The following is a 17,215-nucleotide window of genomic DNA, read 5'->3' as shown; positions in this document are numbered from 1 at the left end:
TTAGCCGTTGTCATAAAGGGACACTAAAAAGAAAAAAAAAAGCCGGCAGTTCCCACGCCCATGTGGGAATCGATGTTATGCGAAGCAGTGTGCGGGGAGCCTACGAAGTTATGAGAGCACCAAGACATAGGCGGCTGTTTCATGATCTACATAACACGCATGTCCTGACATTGATGTCGTGACCTGTCATTTATGTTCGTCGTGCACTCTTGTCACACTATGCCAATTTTGGTACACTGCCAAGTTAACGAAACGACCATGAGAGCACCAAGACGTAGGCGGCTCGATAGATACTCTCAAAGTGGTGGATGTTCGCCAAGAAATGCCTCGCATTTAAAAAATAATTTTAGTTATGGTAGTAAATTACCCTTCCACAATGCCAAAATAGCAGCTCTTACCGCTAGAGGGCGCTTGGTAAGCCATAAAAGGCGCGAGAAAGAAAGATGGGTGGCGAAGCCGCCTTGAATTTTTCGCACCAGTTCGCAGTGACGTCATGAATAAAGCCGTTTGCTCGGGGCGTAGCGGAATTTTATCGGTAAAAAATTGGCTATGCACTGTATTTCAAAACTGAACTTAGGAAGTTTGAAGAACTTTTACTGAAACGCAATAGCCAAAACGGGGGACAAATGCTTTTTAATCCCTGACGTCAGGCTGACGCGCCGGCCCTGGATATTCGGCGCGAAATTAAAAAAAAAAAATAAAGCTTTTACCGTCATTTTCTCTTCTGATGAACGACCTATTATCGCGAAATCAACGAAAGATGATGTCTTTCGGGATACTTTATCAATCTAAACTGTTTCAGTGCATCTCTTTAGTGCCCCCTTAAGTCGCGTCGTTACATTTTTAGGTGGTGAAGAACAATAACTTGCCCAATCTCCAACGGCGTGAATGGGAATTAGCTAGACTGCAAACCAAAGTTCTGACGCGGTCGTGGCTCCTTTGTCTTTGTTGCTACAGGCCGCAGCAGACGACGTCGGGTTCGACCTCGGTGACAATCTCCCGTTGCCTCCAGCAAAAGTCGGTTTCGACGGCGCAACTTCGGTGTTTGTAACCAAACGCCGACCTTCGATACTGGATATGAAAAAGAAGGTGGGTCTTCTTCAAATCCTCCTTTAAAGTGTTTTTCAAGTCGAATGGAATCAATTTTTATTGTCCCTCATTTCAAAGGAAGGAGCAATGTATCATATGTATCACTTAGTAAATGGAACATGTAAAAAGCTTCCACTTCGTGAAGCGAGACGAGGAGTGTGTATACGCATTAAATGACAATTGCTCTGTCCTTCGACTCTCGCTGTCCGCAGAAGAAAGCCAAACCCAAAGCCAAAAAGCCGGCAGAGGGCAGCAGGATATCAGGGACATCTACCGCGATGGCCGAGCAGCCCGAGCTATCGTTGATCGTTTCGGCAGTCCCATCGGTGGTCCCCAAGCAATCCGAGGCAGCATCATTCACACCGGGGCACGCCAGCAGTAACCGAGCAGAACAGGGCGCCGTCGACAAGGCCCACGAGCCGACCCTAGAGAAGCAGCATACGGAAGGCGGTCGCGACCAGTCGCATACCACCCAAAGTCACCCGACGGCCACGCTCACAGTGCAGGCGGGTCCCGGCGGAGACCTCGGGAACATGAGACGAAACCCGACCTTCTACTGGGTCTACGTCGTTTCCGCCTTCGTCATCGTTGTCCTGGCCGGTGTGGCCGTGCTCCTGATGGTGATAATATGGCGTAAACAGAGCAAGAAAGCCGCGGTCGGCACATCCTCGTCCGTCCCGGGGGCGCTCCTTCTGAGCGCGTGAAAACGGTCGTTGCAGACGTTGGCCGGACCACGCTGTAGGGCCGTTTTTTATTGCAGTGCCCTCACTCCTTCGCTCGCCCATTGCCCACCTTTTTGTCCTGCGGCGACCGATTTCAGCCGGTGGCTCCTCCATCAAAAAGCCACCCACCGACGGATGAAGGGATGAGCGGGTGACTGACCTGAAAGATCAAACAGCTTGAACGTCAGGCCACTTTGCCTGGCGTGCCGTGGAAGTGAAACGTTTGAGGGGTGGTCTCGCGTATGCCTAAGGACCGCCAATAGGTACACACAGGTGCGGGTAAAAACGGCGCATACCGATATCACTATGACCGGAATCGAAGCGTTCATGGGCGAAGGGCTACATTAATAGCCATTGATATGAATATCGGACTTTTTGTGGACAGTCGAAGAAAGGTATATGCAGTGGTTCTTAGCGTTTTGATATGAACTTGCCAGTAGAATTCTTGATAGTTTGCGCGCACTGACTGAACTATTTGTTCCCAATTAAACAGTTTACGCCAGTGCAGACGTACTGTTCGGACTTGTAGCGCACGCGCCGCGGTGGCTCTTATATGTGACGTTCTGCTGCTAAGCAGGAGGTCGCGGGCTTGATTCCATGCCACTGTGGCCGCATTTCGAAAGGGTGCGTGCTCCGAAAACGCTCGTGCAGTTAAGTTTAGGCGTACGTTTAAAAAATAAAGAAAAACCGGGTAGTCGAAATTATTCCGGAGCCGCCCAGCATGAGCTTTCGTATAAGTTCCCACTGTGCAGTTTTGAAAGGTAGGGTACTTCCATCTTTCAGAAGCACTAAGATTCAAAGCTGATGGGAGCATTAACTGGTAAATGGTTTAGGTAAGGAAGCGGTAGTTTAGAGCAGTGGGGAAGAACAGGCGACTAAACAGCGGTTGACATCGAAGAGAGACAATGTATTCTTGGGCGCATTAGTGTATGTACCACATGGTTTGTTTAGACTGCACTACCTCCGGGATCGGCCCACATATTTAGACTGCATAATCTCTGGGATCGGCCCATCTGGGTATACATCAATTCTGGGACTTCACGTGCCAGAACTACGGCTTGATCATGAGGTACGCCGAGGTGGGTGAACTCTGGATTAATTTTGACCACCAGGGGATCTTTAGCGTGCCCCCAATGCATGGGACACGGGCGTTATTGCATTTCGCCCCCATCGAAATGCGGCCGCCGTGGCCAGGATTTGATCCCGCGACCTCGTGCTTAGCAGCGCAACACCATAGCCGCTAAGCTACTGTGGGTCTATCTGGGTGTAATTTCGGCATTTTATTGTGATAGCAATTATATGCACAGTCCAAGCGGATTTCTGCCGTCGTCGTCGTCGTCGTGAGGTTCTGTATAAAGTACAAGGGCGATAAAATCATCCCCGCGTGCCTTATGCTGCATGTTCGAGTGAAAGCGCGCGAGGGACGCGCAATTTTACGGAGAGCGAGTGCACGGTGATGAGCAAACGCGACGTCTTCTGTCGTGCGAAGGGCCGTGGGGGGATGGGAGGGAGGGAGGGAGGGGAGGTGACCTGTAGCTGCGGCACCAAATGCGTATCTTGCGGCCGGACGCAAGGGGAACTGGCGGCTCGATCTCCCATGCGAAAGGAGGAAAGCGGGAAGGCAGCGCGGGAGGGAGGGAGGGGGTGTGGCTTCTACTCTGCCAGCAACTGCGTACTTGTACTTTGCGCGGCTGCTGGTGGTCGCGCGCACCGTATCTTGAAAGCGATCTCCACACGGCTCTTACCTTTGTATGCGTTGTGCTTTCGCCGCTCAGTTTCCGTTGAAACGATATACTGCGCGAACCCTTCGCTCGCTGCTGCTCTCGCGCTTGCTCACGCCAGCGTTTTGACAGTAGTTGTCTGCGGTCATCGAGTGCAATCTATTCATGTTTGCTTGTGCGCGCTGACACCATGCTTGTTAATTCAGTTAGTAAGCGAATGTGTCCAAGTTTATGCAGCCGATAAAACTACTATTCCTACTCCGTATATCTATCTACTAATTTGCTATCGCAATTGATGTTTCACCTTTCGGGCGAAACTGCGACTCCTTTGCACATATTGCGCCTTGTGACTTCTATCGATACACTAACTTGATGCGGCCTTTTGGTTCCAAGCTTCATTCCGACGCATTTTAATTGTCCTACGTGCACTAGAACATCTCAAATCGCCTTATTCGTCGAGTAAAGCCACAGTTTCGGTTCCGGTTTTAGGCGAGCACACTTTCAGCCAGCGCATCTGGGTCTCATTTCGGCCTTTCTATTTAAGTAGGCATTATATGATTGCTCGTACGCGGCTGTACGCCAACTTGGTGCATCTTTTTCGTTCCAAGCTTGATTTTGGAGCATTCTTTTTTGTCCTGTGCAGTATGTCGAACCGAAATGTTTTCGGGTTCGCTTTGGGTTCAATTTCAGGCTTCTTCATATTTTCCGGCTCACTTCATGTTTAGCTCCAGAGCAAAAATACAATGGCTTGAACCGGTTTGAGCAGGTTCATGCTGGGTCATAACGGTTCCGAATTAATTAGAAGGAAATGATTTGGGAAACAACGTTTTGGAGCCTCCCTCTAGCATTCGTGTGAGCGAAATGTAATTTATTTCTGCCCTTATACGATTCGGACCGCAGTGGTCTGCAAGGAAGTGGGGTACTCAAACACATATTGAGACAGTGAACAGTTGATGGCAGTAGTGACAGCAAGAGCAGTAAATGTAAGACACCAAACAAACAAACACACACACAAACGAACAAACAAGCAAGCAAGCAAATTGCAATTTGCAGTTTCCCCATCATAAGTGCGAAGGGGCATGGTTTTGATATAAATTCAAGCTTTTATAGGAAATTTTAAAAGCAGGCAGCTCCCACGCCCTGTGGGAATCGATGTTATGAGAAGCAGAGTGCCGACCTAGTTAACGACCATGAGAGCACCAAGACTAAGGCGGCTGTTCCATGACCTACATGTCCATGACACGCATGTCATGACATTCATTGCATGACCTATCATTTATGTCCGAACCCATTCAAGTATTTTTTAGAGTTAACAATTTTTCACTAAGTCATTGTCATTTTTGCTTAGTCATACTCATGACTATGACTTCTACCATCATCCTTTAGTGTTTCCTTTATTAGTACCCGTGTCCGAACAGATTTCAGTGGTTTCTGAGTGTTAATCAGTTTCGCTGAGTCATTGTCATTTTTACCGAGTCATGCTCATCACTATGACTTCTACCATCATCCTTTGGTGTTTTCTACACTTGCTGCCCACCAAGGAGGTTGAAAAAAAAAAAAAAACAAGCCAGCGTTTGCCCTGACTTCACCTCTGAAAGAGTGCCGCGCAGGCTGCAGTCCGCGCACACCTTAAGTGCATTTGTTGTGCGAATATAAACGCTAGGGTAATTGTAAAATATAAGGTCGCTGTTTCTAGCTAAAATAATAGATTTGGCTAAGTGATGATATCAAGAACTCTCAAAAAATGCACCACGACATTCAGCTTTGCTCCTAAAAGCTGTGTAACAAAGGTGTACATATATTATAATCTTCACAGCGAAATTGGCCATCTGAAACATGAATGAGGCGAAAAGCAGGCGTTTCCTATATTCCACTATTCCCTGATGTCTCTACTTGCCCTGAGTAAGATGGCGGCGGCATGGCTTCACTTAGAAAGCAGCATTGCCACTTCAGAATTTTTTTCAACCTCCTTGGTGCCCACGTCCGAACCCATTCCAGTGGTTTTTGAGTGTTCATCATTTTCGCTGAGTCATTGTCATTTTGCTGAGTCATGCTCATGACTATGCCTTCTACCATCATCCTTTAGTGTTTCCTTCACTTAGTACCCATGTTCGAACTCATTTCAGTGGTTTCTGAGTGTCATTCATTTTCGCTGAGTCATTGTCATTTTTGCTAAGTCATGCTCATGCTCATGACTATGACTTATACCATCATCCTTTAGTGTTTCCTTCACTTAGTGCCCACGTCCGAACCCATTCCAGTGGTTTTTGAGTGTTAATCTTTTTTTTCGCTGAGTCGTTGTCATTTTTGCTGAGTCATGCTCATGACTATGAGTTCTACCAATATCCTTTAGTGTTTCCTGCACTTAGTACCCACGTCCGAAACCATTTCAGTGGTGTTTGAGTGTCAATCTTTTTTGCTGGGTCATTGTCATGACCTACATGACACGCATGTCATGACATATAGGTCATGACCTTTCACTCATGTTCGTCATACACTCCTGTCATACTATGCCAATTTTGGTACCTACCAAGTTAACGGAACCACCATGAGAGCACAAAGACGTAGGCGGCTAGGTAGATAGATAGAGGTACTGTCAAAGTAGCAAATGTTTGCCAAGAAATGCTTCGCATTTAAAAATGATGATGCAACAAAATCAGATAGATAATGCTGTAATGGTGCTTGGATCACAGTTCTCAAGCAAAAAAACAAAAAAAAAAACAAAAAACAATAACAAAACAAGAAAACAACAGTTTGATCCCACACAAAGAAGAATCTGTTCACTAACTGCTTGAAGAACAGGTGCTAGAGCCCTAGACAGCCATTTTTCACCTTGTGAAACAAATTGCACCGGCTGGTGCGCTCCCACTGCGATCCCCATATAAAGGTCGCAAACACTCGGTGGATTTTTTGAACCGAACTTCTGGCCATGGTAATCACTTGCAACATCTAGAACACTTTGGCAATCATTTTGTTTCTTTATTACATGGGAGCAGAATCTTCAGCAAAACAAGAAAAACCAAAGCGCTACAGAAATTTCAGGCGACTGAAAACACATTCAAAAGTCAGGCAAGCACGTGCCAGCGTCCAGTAAAGGCATCCAGTCCGGCGCTGTTTCTAGTGCAACGTAGGCAGCAGATTCCCGGAAAAAAAAAAAAAAAAAAACGACCGAGTGCTTCGCGGTAGTTCAGCGTGCCTGTTACACATTCAATAAAACAAGACGGATACGTTCGCTATTAGGTTCTGCATCGGCTGCTGTTGCCCGTCAATGTAGTGTTATGGCAATAGTGAGGGGGCCCCTCATTATTATCATCATCATTAGCCTATATTTATGTCCACTGCAAGATGAAGGCATCTCCCTGCGATCTACAGTTACCCCTTTCTTGCGCTAGCTAATTCCAACTTGAGCCTGCAAATTTCCTAACTTCATCACCCCACCTAGTTTTCTGCCATCCTCGATTGCGCTTCCCTTTTCTTGGTATCCATCCCGTAACTCTAATGGTCCACCGGTTGTCCACCCTACGCACTACATGTCTTGCCCAGATCCATTTTTATTGCGATATCAATTATATGGACACTCAAAAGCAGATTTCTGCCGTCGTCGTCGCCGTCGCCGTGAGGTTCCGTATGACGTCAATGGAGATGAAATCGTCGCCGCGCGCCGAACGCTGTATGTGCGAGTGAAAGGGCGCGAGGGGCGCGCGCTTTCACGGGGAGTGAACGCACGGCGGAGAACAAACGCGCGTTCTGCGCCGTGCTCGCTTAAGGGCTGCAGAAGTAGGCGTCTCTTTCCTCCTTTACAATCACCATATATGTAGACCAAACGCGCCTTCTTCCGACGCGCGAGAGGCCGTGGGGGAGGGGGGGGAAGGGGAGGGAAGGGAGGCGACGTTTAGCTGCGGCACCAAGTGCCTATTTATATCAGAGGCTCCGGCACCAGTCACCAACGCCGCACGCATTTTGAGCGAACGCGGGCAAAACGCCGACGGCGTCGACAATAGTTCTGCGTGTTGCCGGTGCTGCTGCATGTCCAAGTTTATACACCTGATAAAGCTAATATCATTACTCCGTATAGCTCTCTACAAATTTGCTATCGCAATTGATGCTTCGCCTTTCAGGTGAAACTGCGACAACTTGCGACAACTTTTTTCTTTTAATGTCAATTAAAATACCGGCTATCCCCGTTTGCTCTCTGATCCACACCGCTCTCTTCCTGTCTCTCAAAGTTAGGCCTAACATGTTTCGTTCCATCGCTCTTTGTGCGGTCCTTAACTTCTACTCAAGCTTCTTTGTTAACCTCGAAGTTTCTGCCCCATATGTTAGCACCGGTAGAATGCAATGATTGCGCACTTTTCTTTTCAACGATAGCGGTAAGCTCTCATCACTACCGTCAGTTCCATGACATAGCATGACCATCATCATCAACTACGCAGCCCCGGCGCTCTAGACAGGCGTGACGCGGGCTGCGCGCGTGCCACCCGAGACGTGCGAAGAAGACGATGACGAAGAACGAGAAGCAACCCTCTCGAGTCCGTTCACGACTGCGGTGAGCTCGAGCCCTCCGGCGACGTTGCCACCGGGCTCTTGGGTTATCAGGAGCGTCGCGCGCGCTCTTGTTCGGCTTCAGTCGCGAGGAGAGAGCAAGCCTGTCCCTCTTCGGCCACCGCTATCACCCGGAAGCCATGGGCGAAGCGGCCAACACCGAGAGGAAGGTAAAGGAGGCGCGCAAGAAGCACCGTCACCACAAGCCTTCCAAGGAGACCGGAGGCGAACACGCCAAACACGACGGCGATATAGACATGGTGAGTGCGACAGCATCGTTCATTAGCTTAATATTGGCCACGCTTGCAGGAACTCGACGGGAGCGGGTCGATTCAGAAGTGGTGCTCAGACAGCTAGACTCGACAGCGATTACATGAAATCGTACCGTATGGGCCGACATTGCTGCGGCAGCATGCTTCGAGGTCAGATATAAGACAACGCTTCCGGTTAGTCGCTGCTGGCTGCGAACCGCCGACATTATACCCGTCTGCGCTTACATGTGTGCTTCAAATGGGTCCGGCGAAATCTATACACGCCGCGCAGTCGGGCTGGCAGAGGACGACTAGATGCTCGCTCAGCACGACCGCGGCTAGCGTTTGCATGTGCGCGAGAGGCCAATCGCAGCCCGAAAGCAGACTCGACCCCTTTTTGTCCTGTCCTTGTAAACGCCTTCATAGATGGTCTGTGTTGCTGACGTCGTAGCCACAATCTTAGAGATCGAGACGCGACAGAGCACGCGGAGAAGTGCGTAAACAGGAAACTTGACCCCGCGACATAAGCGTCTCGCGCCTAGGGACAAATTTATAACCGTTGTATAATCCAAGGCACTAGAGCGGGCTGGAGCACTGCATGGGCTCGGGCTTACCCGAAAGCCCGGGCCCGGCCCGCGGCCGGGCCGGGTAGGGCAGTTTTTTCACGGGCTCGGGCCAGGTTCGGGAACGGCATATGCTTTTTGACCCGGGCACAAGCCGGGCTCGGGTATTTTGACGCGGGCCCGGGCCGGGCTCGTGACTTTCTTCTGGTGTGCATGTAACGTGCAGCGAGTTATCCTCGCCTGTCGCTACTCTGAAAAAACCTGTTGCCCCGGCGCAGCTGGAAGCTAGCAGTGCTACTCCGATGTACTTCCCTTTTCTTCGTCCGTCGTATTTTGCGCTGTTTGAACAGAATGTAAAGGTCCAGAAAGACCGAAGTCGCCTCAAACCAAAGGATGCCATTGTATCCCTTGCCTAAATCAATGTAATTAATGCTTTCAGCGTGGTGTAAACGCGTTCGCGACTTTCTGATTCTTCAAAGGCGAATTGGTAAAACGATGACAGCAGTGCATTACGCTGCACCATGGAGGAACGAGAAGCTTTCTTTCTCCATTTACTCCATCCATGCGCTGCGCTCACGACCGGTTGTGGCTGCGCTTCGGCTGGAGTGTACTAGAATACGGTTGAGTGGGACGAGCGGCTGGGGGCGGCGCATGCTTTGCAGTGAGGCGCCCGACGTGGAAAAATACTGTGGCGGCGCTGCGATAGAAGTGGATTAGGCCGCATCAAGGTCGCGCCGTTGGAAACTGGTGGCGATACTGCTCGGCAGGGACATTCGTGCTACTGCGCGCACTGGTATTTGCGTTCAGACGGCTCAAATGGTGTTCATAATTGCATATGACGTTGTAAGCCTGCTGCTGGAAAAGAACGAGTTATGTCTTTAATTTTGGCTCGGCCAAGCTTGAAACCACCATTTTCCACCTGTTTCGTCCCGTTGAAGGGAACGGCTGCAAAGGAAAAATTAAGAAATGGTTAGCGGTGGGTTGCCGATGGTTCTTGCTTGACATGCAAAGCACAATGTGACAATTGATGGCCAGTACCAGATGGCTGTCACGGTGACGGCGTCCAGATGAGGCAGGCGCAGGGCTCATGACACTGCCCGATTACACCCGGCACGTGGGGGGCAGATAATCATCACTCGTCTGTTAGCGTTGTATAATAAGGTGCCAAGTGAAAGGGAGCGCCGTCGAGGAGAGCAGGTAGTTAGGTGGTCTGGTGAAATTCGGAAATTCGCCAGCTAAGATGGGGTCAGCTAGTGCACGACAGTGGTAATCGGAGAACGCTGGGAGAGAGGCCTTAGTCCTGCAGTGTACATAAATAAATAGATTGCTGTTGATAATGATGGTTATTATATGACGGGCACGTTGCCGTGCATGCACCAGCAAAGTGCAACGAAGTTAAGGTAGACGGGGGGGCCCACCTCGTACGTATGTTGCAGGTCGCAGCGGACAAAGAAGGCCTGGAAGCCGAAGAAGCTGAAGGACTCCCGAAGCCGGAGTCTCCGAAGAGCGCCTTTGACGCGGTTACTGGATTGCTGGTGACCAGACATGTACCTTCCATACTGGAGCTCAGAAAGGTTAGTTCTCTCTTGCTTACACCTCAGAGCGATTTTCTTTGCATTGAGATAGAGCATGTTCGAATACTTGTGAAAAAAGCTCGAGACAGCACAGCAAGACGAGGGCAGCTGCGTTGTCTCGTGCTTCTGAAGCCTTACAATACACCGACTAGCCCAACGTCGTGCACTTTTCTAATACTCGCCGTCGACGGCTAAGTAAACAGCAAAGTACAAAATGGCAATTAAGAGAAGTAGTGGCACAGGCTTTTGAAGTTGCAGAAAAGTTTGCCACGCTTCTCGAACATGAACGCATGACTCCTAATAAGTATGAAAGTTACTTTAATTTGATACTAAAGTTGGGGGTCTCGACATCCTGTTTCCCATCTGCGTTCTGGGGTACTTATGTTTTACTATTACAACTAACCCTGTGAGTGTTAGCCAGCGCCACCACTCACAAACCTTGGTGGCGGATGTGGAACATGCTTTCTGCCGCAGGCGTCACGAGTACGTGATCGTTCTGGGTGAAGGCAACTGGTCAAATAGGGGTGTTATTCTGGGACGCAGTAATATTCCGCCATATCGTCGAATTGGACTTCTCGTAACCTTCGATTGACTGAGTGGGTGGCTGCGCCCTCACTAGTTGGCTCAAAAATGCCAATATGGCGATATTCGACAATAGGCTGGATTTGAAAATATCTAGATTGCTACGACAGACGAACTTGCTACCCACATAAAATGGCGGGTGAGCCGCCATCTTGCATTTCAGGCGCAGCGTGAAACAATTGTACTACGCGCAAAGGTAACGCCTCAAAACTAGAGCCACACATGAAAATAATAGTGTTTGATTAAATCGTTCTCATTACGTCTTAAGACCGTTGCAATTGGAACTATGCTCCAAAATTAGTATGTCCATAGTAGGCCCGAGATAAATGTTGAAACCTAGATGAATGAGCATTCGTTCAGTGACCATAGAACTTAGTCATGTTATGTGCGTTTCCCTCTATTGTTTCTCTTGACAATAGGGAACAAATAACATGCGCAAGTGGTGGCGAGGTTTCCAGCTACCCTGTACGTGAAACAGTTCAAGTATGTTACCGTTCTTGAATTATTTTGTTAGTTACAACTACAGAAAATTAACAATGAAGCCCGGGAAAGCATGGGGTAAATTTATATTATAAAATGAAAATATAGAAATAACAAGGGAAATTACAGATGACGAAAACAAATACTGTCATGTGTACAGGAGTTTAACCCGCACCTTCTACATTAGGAGTACAATGATCTACCACTGAGCTGCGGTGGCTGCCGTCCACCTGGCGCTAGTGTATGTGGGCTATAGATCTAGCTCTGGGGTTGTTAACCAGCAAAACTATGGGCCGTTGTGGGGGATGTGGAACATCGTTTCAGCCACAGGCGTCACGTAGTTTATGTGGACTTGGGAAAAGGCAACCAGCTAATAAACCCTCGTAGGCCGCGTCGTGGTATCAAGATAATGCTGCCTAAGTCCAGAACATCGATGTGCAATGAGGGAGATAAGAGTTAAGGCCCGTTGTCCACGTATTTGTTGCGTATGTATAAACACATATCGCATGCGCCAACCAATCATGCACCTCCTTGTCACCACCTCATCTGCGCATGCGCTTCCTTCCCCACTCTTGACTCTGGCATTTTTTAAAAGTCTCGTCCAACTTCGTGCCTGCGCTCCCTTTTCGCTCCTTGCTCTTCTCTACCTCCCAACCCTCGTTACTCTCTCTACCATGGTGCTCTCTACTAGATCACTGCACGGGCTCGGGCTTACCCGAAAGCACGGGCCGGGCCGGGCCGGGCTCGGGCACGGCATCTTCTTTTTGACGCGGGCCCGGGCCGGGCTCGGACTTTCTGGTGGTGTGCATGTAACGTGCATCGAGTCATCCTCGCGCGTCTCGACTCTGAAAAACATGTTTTTTTCGGTCTCCGGCCGAGTTCGAGCCGGGATCGGGCCGGGCTCGGGCCTAAGGTAAAGGGGTGGCGGGGCGGGCCGGGCGGGTAACGTTGATTATTTCCGGGCCCGGGCCGGGCCCGGGTCTCGCCATAAAACTTTTGGTCGGGCTCGGGCGGGCAGCCCAACGTAAAAACGGGCGCGGGCCGGGCCCGGGCTGAAAAAATCGGCCCGTGCAGTGCTCTACTATTTATTGTGCTAGATAGCCGTCCGCAAACCGTCAAAACTCGGTGAAGTAGCTGAAGAAAGCTATCACTTTAGAAGAGTTGCAACTTTTTAAGTCGTTCTGTTTCCTTTAACGATGAAGGCCAAGACTAAAGTTGCGGCCAAACACAAGAAGGCCAAGGAAGGCGGAAAGTCGCCGCCCGGAGCATCTCGAGGGCAAGGACGGCCCGGGGTGTCGTCAGCAGTCATGTCCTCGGCCTTGTCGTCTCAGAAAGCGGGCAGCCTCATCAAGGACAGAACCGCGGACGAGAGCTGTCACAAGAAGCACGAGCTGTCCAGTAAAGGCAAGGAACCAGTTCAAGTTTATTCTTCAGGTTTTATTACCTTTTGTTGTGAAATGTGTGCAGACTCCTAATCGCGCTCCACATAGGTACGGCTACGTAAGGGGAACGTGATGACAATGATTAAGTGGAAAATGAGACGTCCACCCATTTAATTCATTCAATTACTTCTCTCCACTTAGCGGGTTTCCACCGTAACTATTACATAATGACAATGATGCACAACTAGATATGGGTGGGATCTATGAGGTGCGAAAGTTCTTGAGCGTGAGCTCTTCCTTCGGTCGAGCTTCTTGTCACGGCTATATTGTATATCACGCTTTTTGATATTGTCGCACATACGTCCTACGAACTAAGCGGAACATGTTTGAAAAAGTGCTACACCTACTTATTAGAAGTGAACTTATTATACCACGTACCCTACACGATCATCCATAATTCGATTTTCTTATTAGGAAACATTCAAACGGTGCCCTTCCTTCTAAGCGTTTGAACAGTTTGCAGTCGGGAGATATACAATACCTGTACCGTGTATTACGTTTGTCTTTTCGTCTTCTTCAGTGATCTGATTGGTTTCTGTATATGCAATGAATGCGTTGCTACATGGCAACAAAAAACGTCAAACGCAAAGTGAGAAAGGCTGAGACAAGGTTATGGGTGGCGGCAATGGAAAAAGAAACCTGCTATGACTAACTACCTCAAAGAAAAAAGGGAAATCAGGAAAGAAACAATTTATGATAACTCAAAGGGAAGCTCCTTACTTTTCGAAGCGAGAGCAGGATGCCTTAGAACGCGCAGTTATAAAGCGAAGTACACCAAGGACGGAGCCGCATGTGCTTGCTGTGGTAAAGCTAGAGAAACGGCTGGAACATGTATTATTGGAATGTGAAGAAATCTACCCAGCTGCAAGTCTAGGCTCCTCTGACCTCCTTGAAGTCTTTGGGTTCAGGGATAGCACGGGCAAAGTAAACATGTCAGCTGTAGAGATTAGTAAGAGGCGGTTGGAGGTTTGGTGGCAGGAAAGTAGGGAGACCACAAATAACGGAGATGTACAGAAACAAAGTTCCCAGTAATGGTTCAAAGAGGTTGATGCCTGGAATTCGTTGTATTTGTGTTTCTCAAAAATAATGGTGGGACATTATGCAAAATAATATAAAGAGCTTGGTGTCGCATCCCACCACCCCGTTTCAAAAGGGACGCTCATATCATCCATCCATCCATCCATAGTGTTGCCGGCATAGAGTTTCTCACTATAAAACCTAGAGGGAAATGTGGCGCTGCTGCGCCGTGGTATGCAAGGGAATGCCGGTATATTGTGGATTCGGATTGGCATCGTTCTTGGAGAGCCCGAACGCCTTGAAGACGCGCCTGGCTAGCACCGTTCCGTCTGTCACAATCCTGCTAAAACAGCACGTAAAAAACTGCTTTAGCTTTATTATTACACAAAAACATGTTTTGTTTAATTTCGAGGACATACTATTGGATGCACAATTCTATGAAACGTAAAAAGTATCAGCTGGCCGCTAAAGTTGGAGGGCAGACGTCAAGATTCTCGCTCGCTTTGGAACAACTTGTCGTCTGTTCTTGCTTTTCTTCGCTTGATGCTGCATTGTAGGTGAGTAAACTTTATTGAGAGATGTAATATGGGTGAATGAAAGCCTTTTATGTAGATTTTATTTTAAGAACGCGTTATTTGTGTAGCCATATCCACGTTTTAGACGAAGCCTCGTACAACACCAGCCAACACAAGCCTCGCAGACACATATCCCGTCATTCCCATGAGGGCACGGCAGCCCTTTAAGAAACTCGCATAGACGGTGGCGCCACATTGCCCTCTAGGTTTTATAGTGAGAAACTCTATGGTTGCCGGTGCCTCTGGGGGCGGCTCGGAGGTTTTCGACGAGATCAGAATGGGACACTCGTCGAGCAGCGTCGGAAATCTTACCCTTCTCGCCTCGCAACGTTTATATATAAATACGCATTTGGTGCCGCAGCTAAACGTCGCCTCGCCTCCCTCCCTCCCTTACCCCACGGCCTTTCGCGCGACGGAAGAAGTCGCGTTTGCTCTCTATATATGGTGATGGTAAAGAAGGAAAGAGACGCTGCAGCCCTTCAGGGAGCACGGCGCAGAACGCGCGTTTGCTCTCCGACGTGCGTTCGCTCCCCGTGAAAGCGCGCGTCCCTCGGGCTCTTTCACTCGCACATACAGCGTCCGGAGCGCGGCGACGATTTCATCGCCGTTGACGTCATACGGAACCTCACGGCGACGGACGACGCCGACGGCTAAAATCCGCTTTGGAGTGTCCATATAATTGCTATCGCAATAAAATCGACAACCGATCAGTTAGCGTAGCATTTTTTAATCTGTTTCGGAACGCTAGCTCGTGCAGGTGCGTGCCAGCCGCTCGTGCCTCGTGCAGACGCGAGAGTCTACGTAATTATCATGCGACGCCGATGCTGCTGCTGCTACAGAGGGGCTACCCCCCCCGCCCCTAGAGAGGAGGAAAGTTCGACGAACGATGAAAAGTCCACGTGACGCGACGTGTCTTGGCGTTGGTCTTGTGTGTCACGGACGGAGGCGGCGTCGATGGATGCAGCAGGGTTGCGTCGCACATTGGTGGGGTCGATGACGCGGGGGCTTCAATGTAGGCGGGTTTGAGACGTTCCAGGGCAATTGTGTCCGATCGGCCGTTGACGTTCACGACAAAAGTCGTCGGACGACGCTCGAGAACACAATATGGCCCGGAGTAGTGTGGCTGCAAAGGCTTCCGCACGGCACAGTTACGCACGAAAACGGGGGTAGCAGAGGTGAGTGCGGGAGAAACGTACGGAGACCTTGCTTCTTGCGAACGTGTAGACACGGGGCGCATCTGGCTGAAGAAAGCTTGCAGTTCGGCAACGTAGTCGGCAGGGTGATGGCATAGGTATTTTGCTGGTGGCGACAAAGAAATCGCATGGAAGGTGTAGGTGAGTGCCGTAGACGAGCTCAGCACAGGAACAACCTAGGTCGCTCTTGAGTGCGGCTCTGTTCCAAGTAAGACAAAGGGCAAATGCAGAACCCGCTTCTCCGGCGATTCATGCGCCATAAGGGAGGCCTTGCGATGCCGGTGAAAACGTTCAACAAGTCCATTGGACTGCGGGTGGTAAGCAGTCGTGCGAAAACGTGCCGTTCCGAGTAGTTTGAGTAACTCGTTGAAGAGTGCTGAGTCAAACTGCCGACCGCGATCGGTGACTATTGTGGATGGGCAGCCGAACCTTGCAATCCATGCGACGCCGATGCTGCTGCCACTACAAGTTCATTAGTCAATTTTTGTTTATTAGTTGAATATGTGTTTCGATTTCTCGTGCTACTAATGTCCGCCTCTTCGAATAACCCAGCTCAACGATAAGAATTATGCTGCCTGCAACAGGCGATCTTTACAAATTCCGTGACGCCTAATTTTGAACACGCGGTATATATACTCGTTGCGGAGCTAGTACGTTATTACGAACTTGGTAGTAAATATCAGCGCCTTGCCTATTGTTATCCGCCTTGCATATCTTCTTTCGACATGACGAGATTGTACACCGACTCGTTCCCGGTTGTCAAACTTCGTGCAGAGAAACGCCACGAATCCCCGACGACGGCCCAGGACAGGCATACGCATACAGACAGCGACCGGGAAAAGTCTGAAGATCCTGTGGGCTTTAAGTCTAACCCGTCAGCAGTGACCAGCAGTACCCCTGCGGGCCGCAGTAAAGCCGGCAGGTTGCGCAACGCCTGCAAGCGGGTCTACGTCGTCGCCGGTCTGGCCGTCTTGGTGTTGGGGGCCCTGGTCGTGCTTCTGACGGCATTCCTGTCTCATAACCGCGCCAAGAAAGCGGTGATGTCGCCGAGCACCGAGCCGGGCCGTAGTCCTCCCACCGAGTCGAGCACTAGCCCCACAAAACCCAGGACACCAGTCGCCCAATTGACATCGGCGCCAACGGGGTCTCGGATTCGTGGGCCGGCTCGCCGGCGGTTAAGTGAACCCCGAGTGCCAGACGCTTCTTGAGTCTGTAGTCGTGGCTCAGCCCAATTTCCGGCTCGACTTCCGGCTCGACCGTCGAAGTTCATGTAAACGATGCTATGGTGATATCGGTGTTAGATTTCCTGGAAGCAGACCAAAGTTTTTGGTAGTAGAAGGAAGATTCTGGGAGCGTAAGTGTCCTATAACCGGACTTCACAGCCACACAAGTTCTCGGAAGGGTTAATTTCTGGAAATACTACGCATGCAGAAGTTTTCATGTGCAAAAGTTCCCAGAAGCAAG

At 49.6% G+C, this 17,215-nt stretch overlaps 1 protein-coding gene across 1 annotated transcript in view; it reads left to right on the top strand.

Moving 5' to 3' along the window:
* Positions 1 to 16,959, top strand: part of LOC125939903 (uncharacterized) — a 48,610-nt gene extending 31,651 nt beyond the window's left edge. The window contains exons 2-6 of the mRNA XM_049655425.1: positions 958 to 1,089; positions 7,966 to 8,334; positions 10,325 to 10,462; positions 12,727 to 12,958; positions 16,526 to 16,959. Coding sequence (XP_049511382.1) covers positions 8,215 to 8,334; positions 10,325 to 10,462; positions 12,727 to 12,958; positions 16,526 to 16,959 — 924 coding nt within the window. The 5' untranslated portion in view covers positions 958 to 1,089; positions 7,966 to 8,214. The remainder of the gene's footprint in view (positions 1 to 957; positions 1,090 to 7,965; positions 8,335 to 10,324; positions 10,463 to 12,726; positions 12,959 to 16,525) is intronic.
* The last annotated feature ends 256 nt before the right edge of the window (positions 16,960 to 17,215 follow it).

Source organism: Dermacentor silvarum, chromosome 9 (assembly GCF_013339745.2).
Source record: "Dermacentor silvarum isolate Dsil-2018 chromosome 9, BIME_Dsil_1.4, whole genome shotgun sequence".
Lineage (NCBI taxonomy): Eukaryota > Metazoa > Arthropoda > Arachnida > Ixodida > Ixodidae > Dermacentor > Dermacentor silvarum.
Note: the sequence above shows the minus strand (reverse complement) of the source record. Positions and strands in the feature narration are given on the sequence as shown.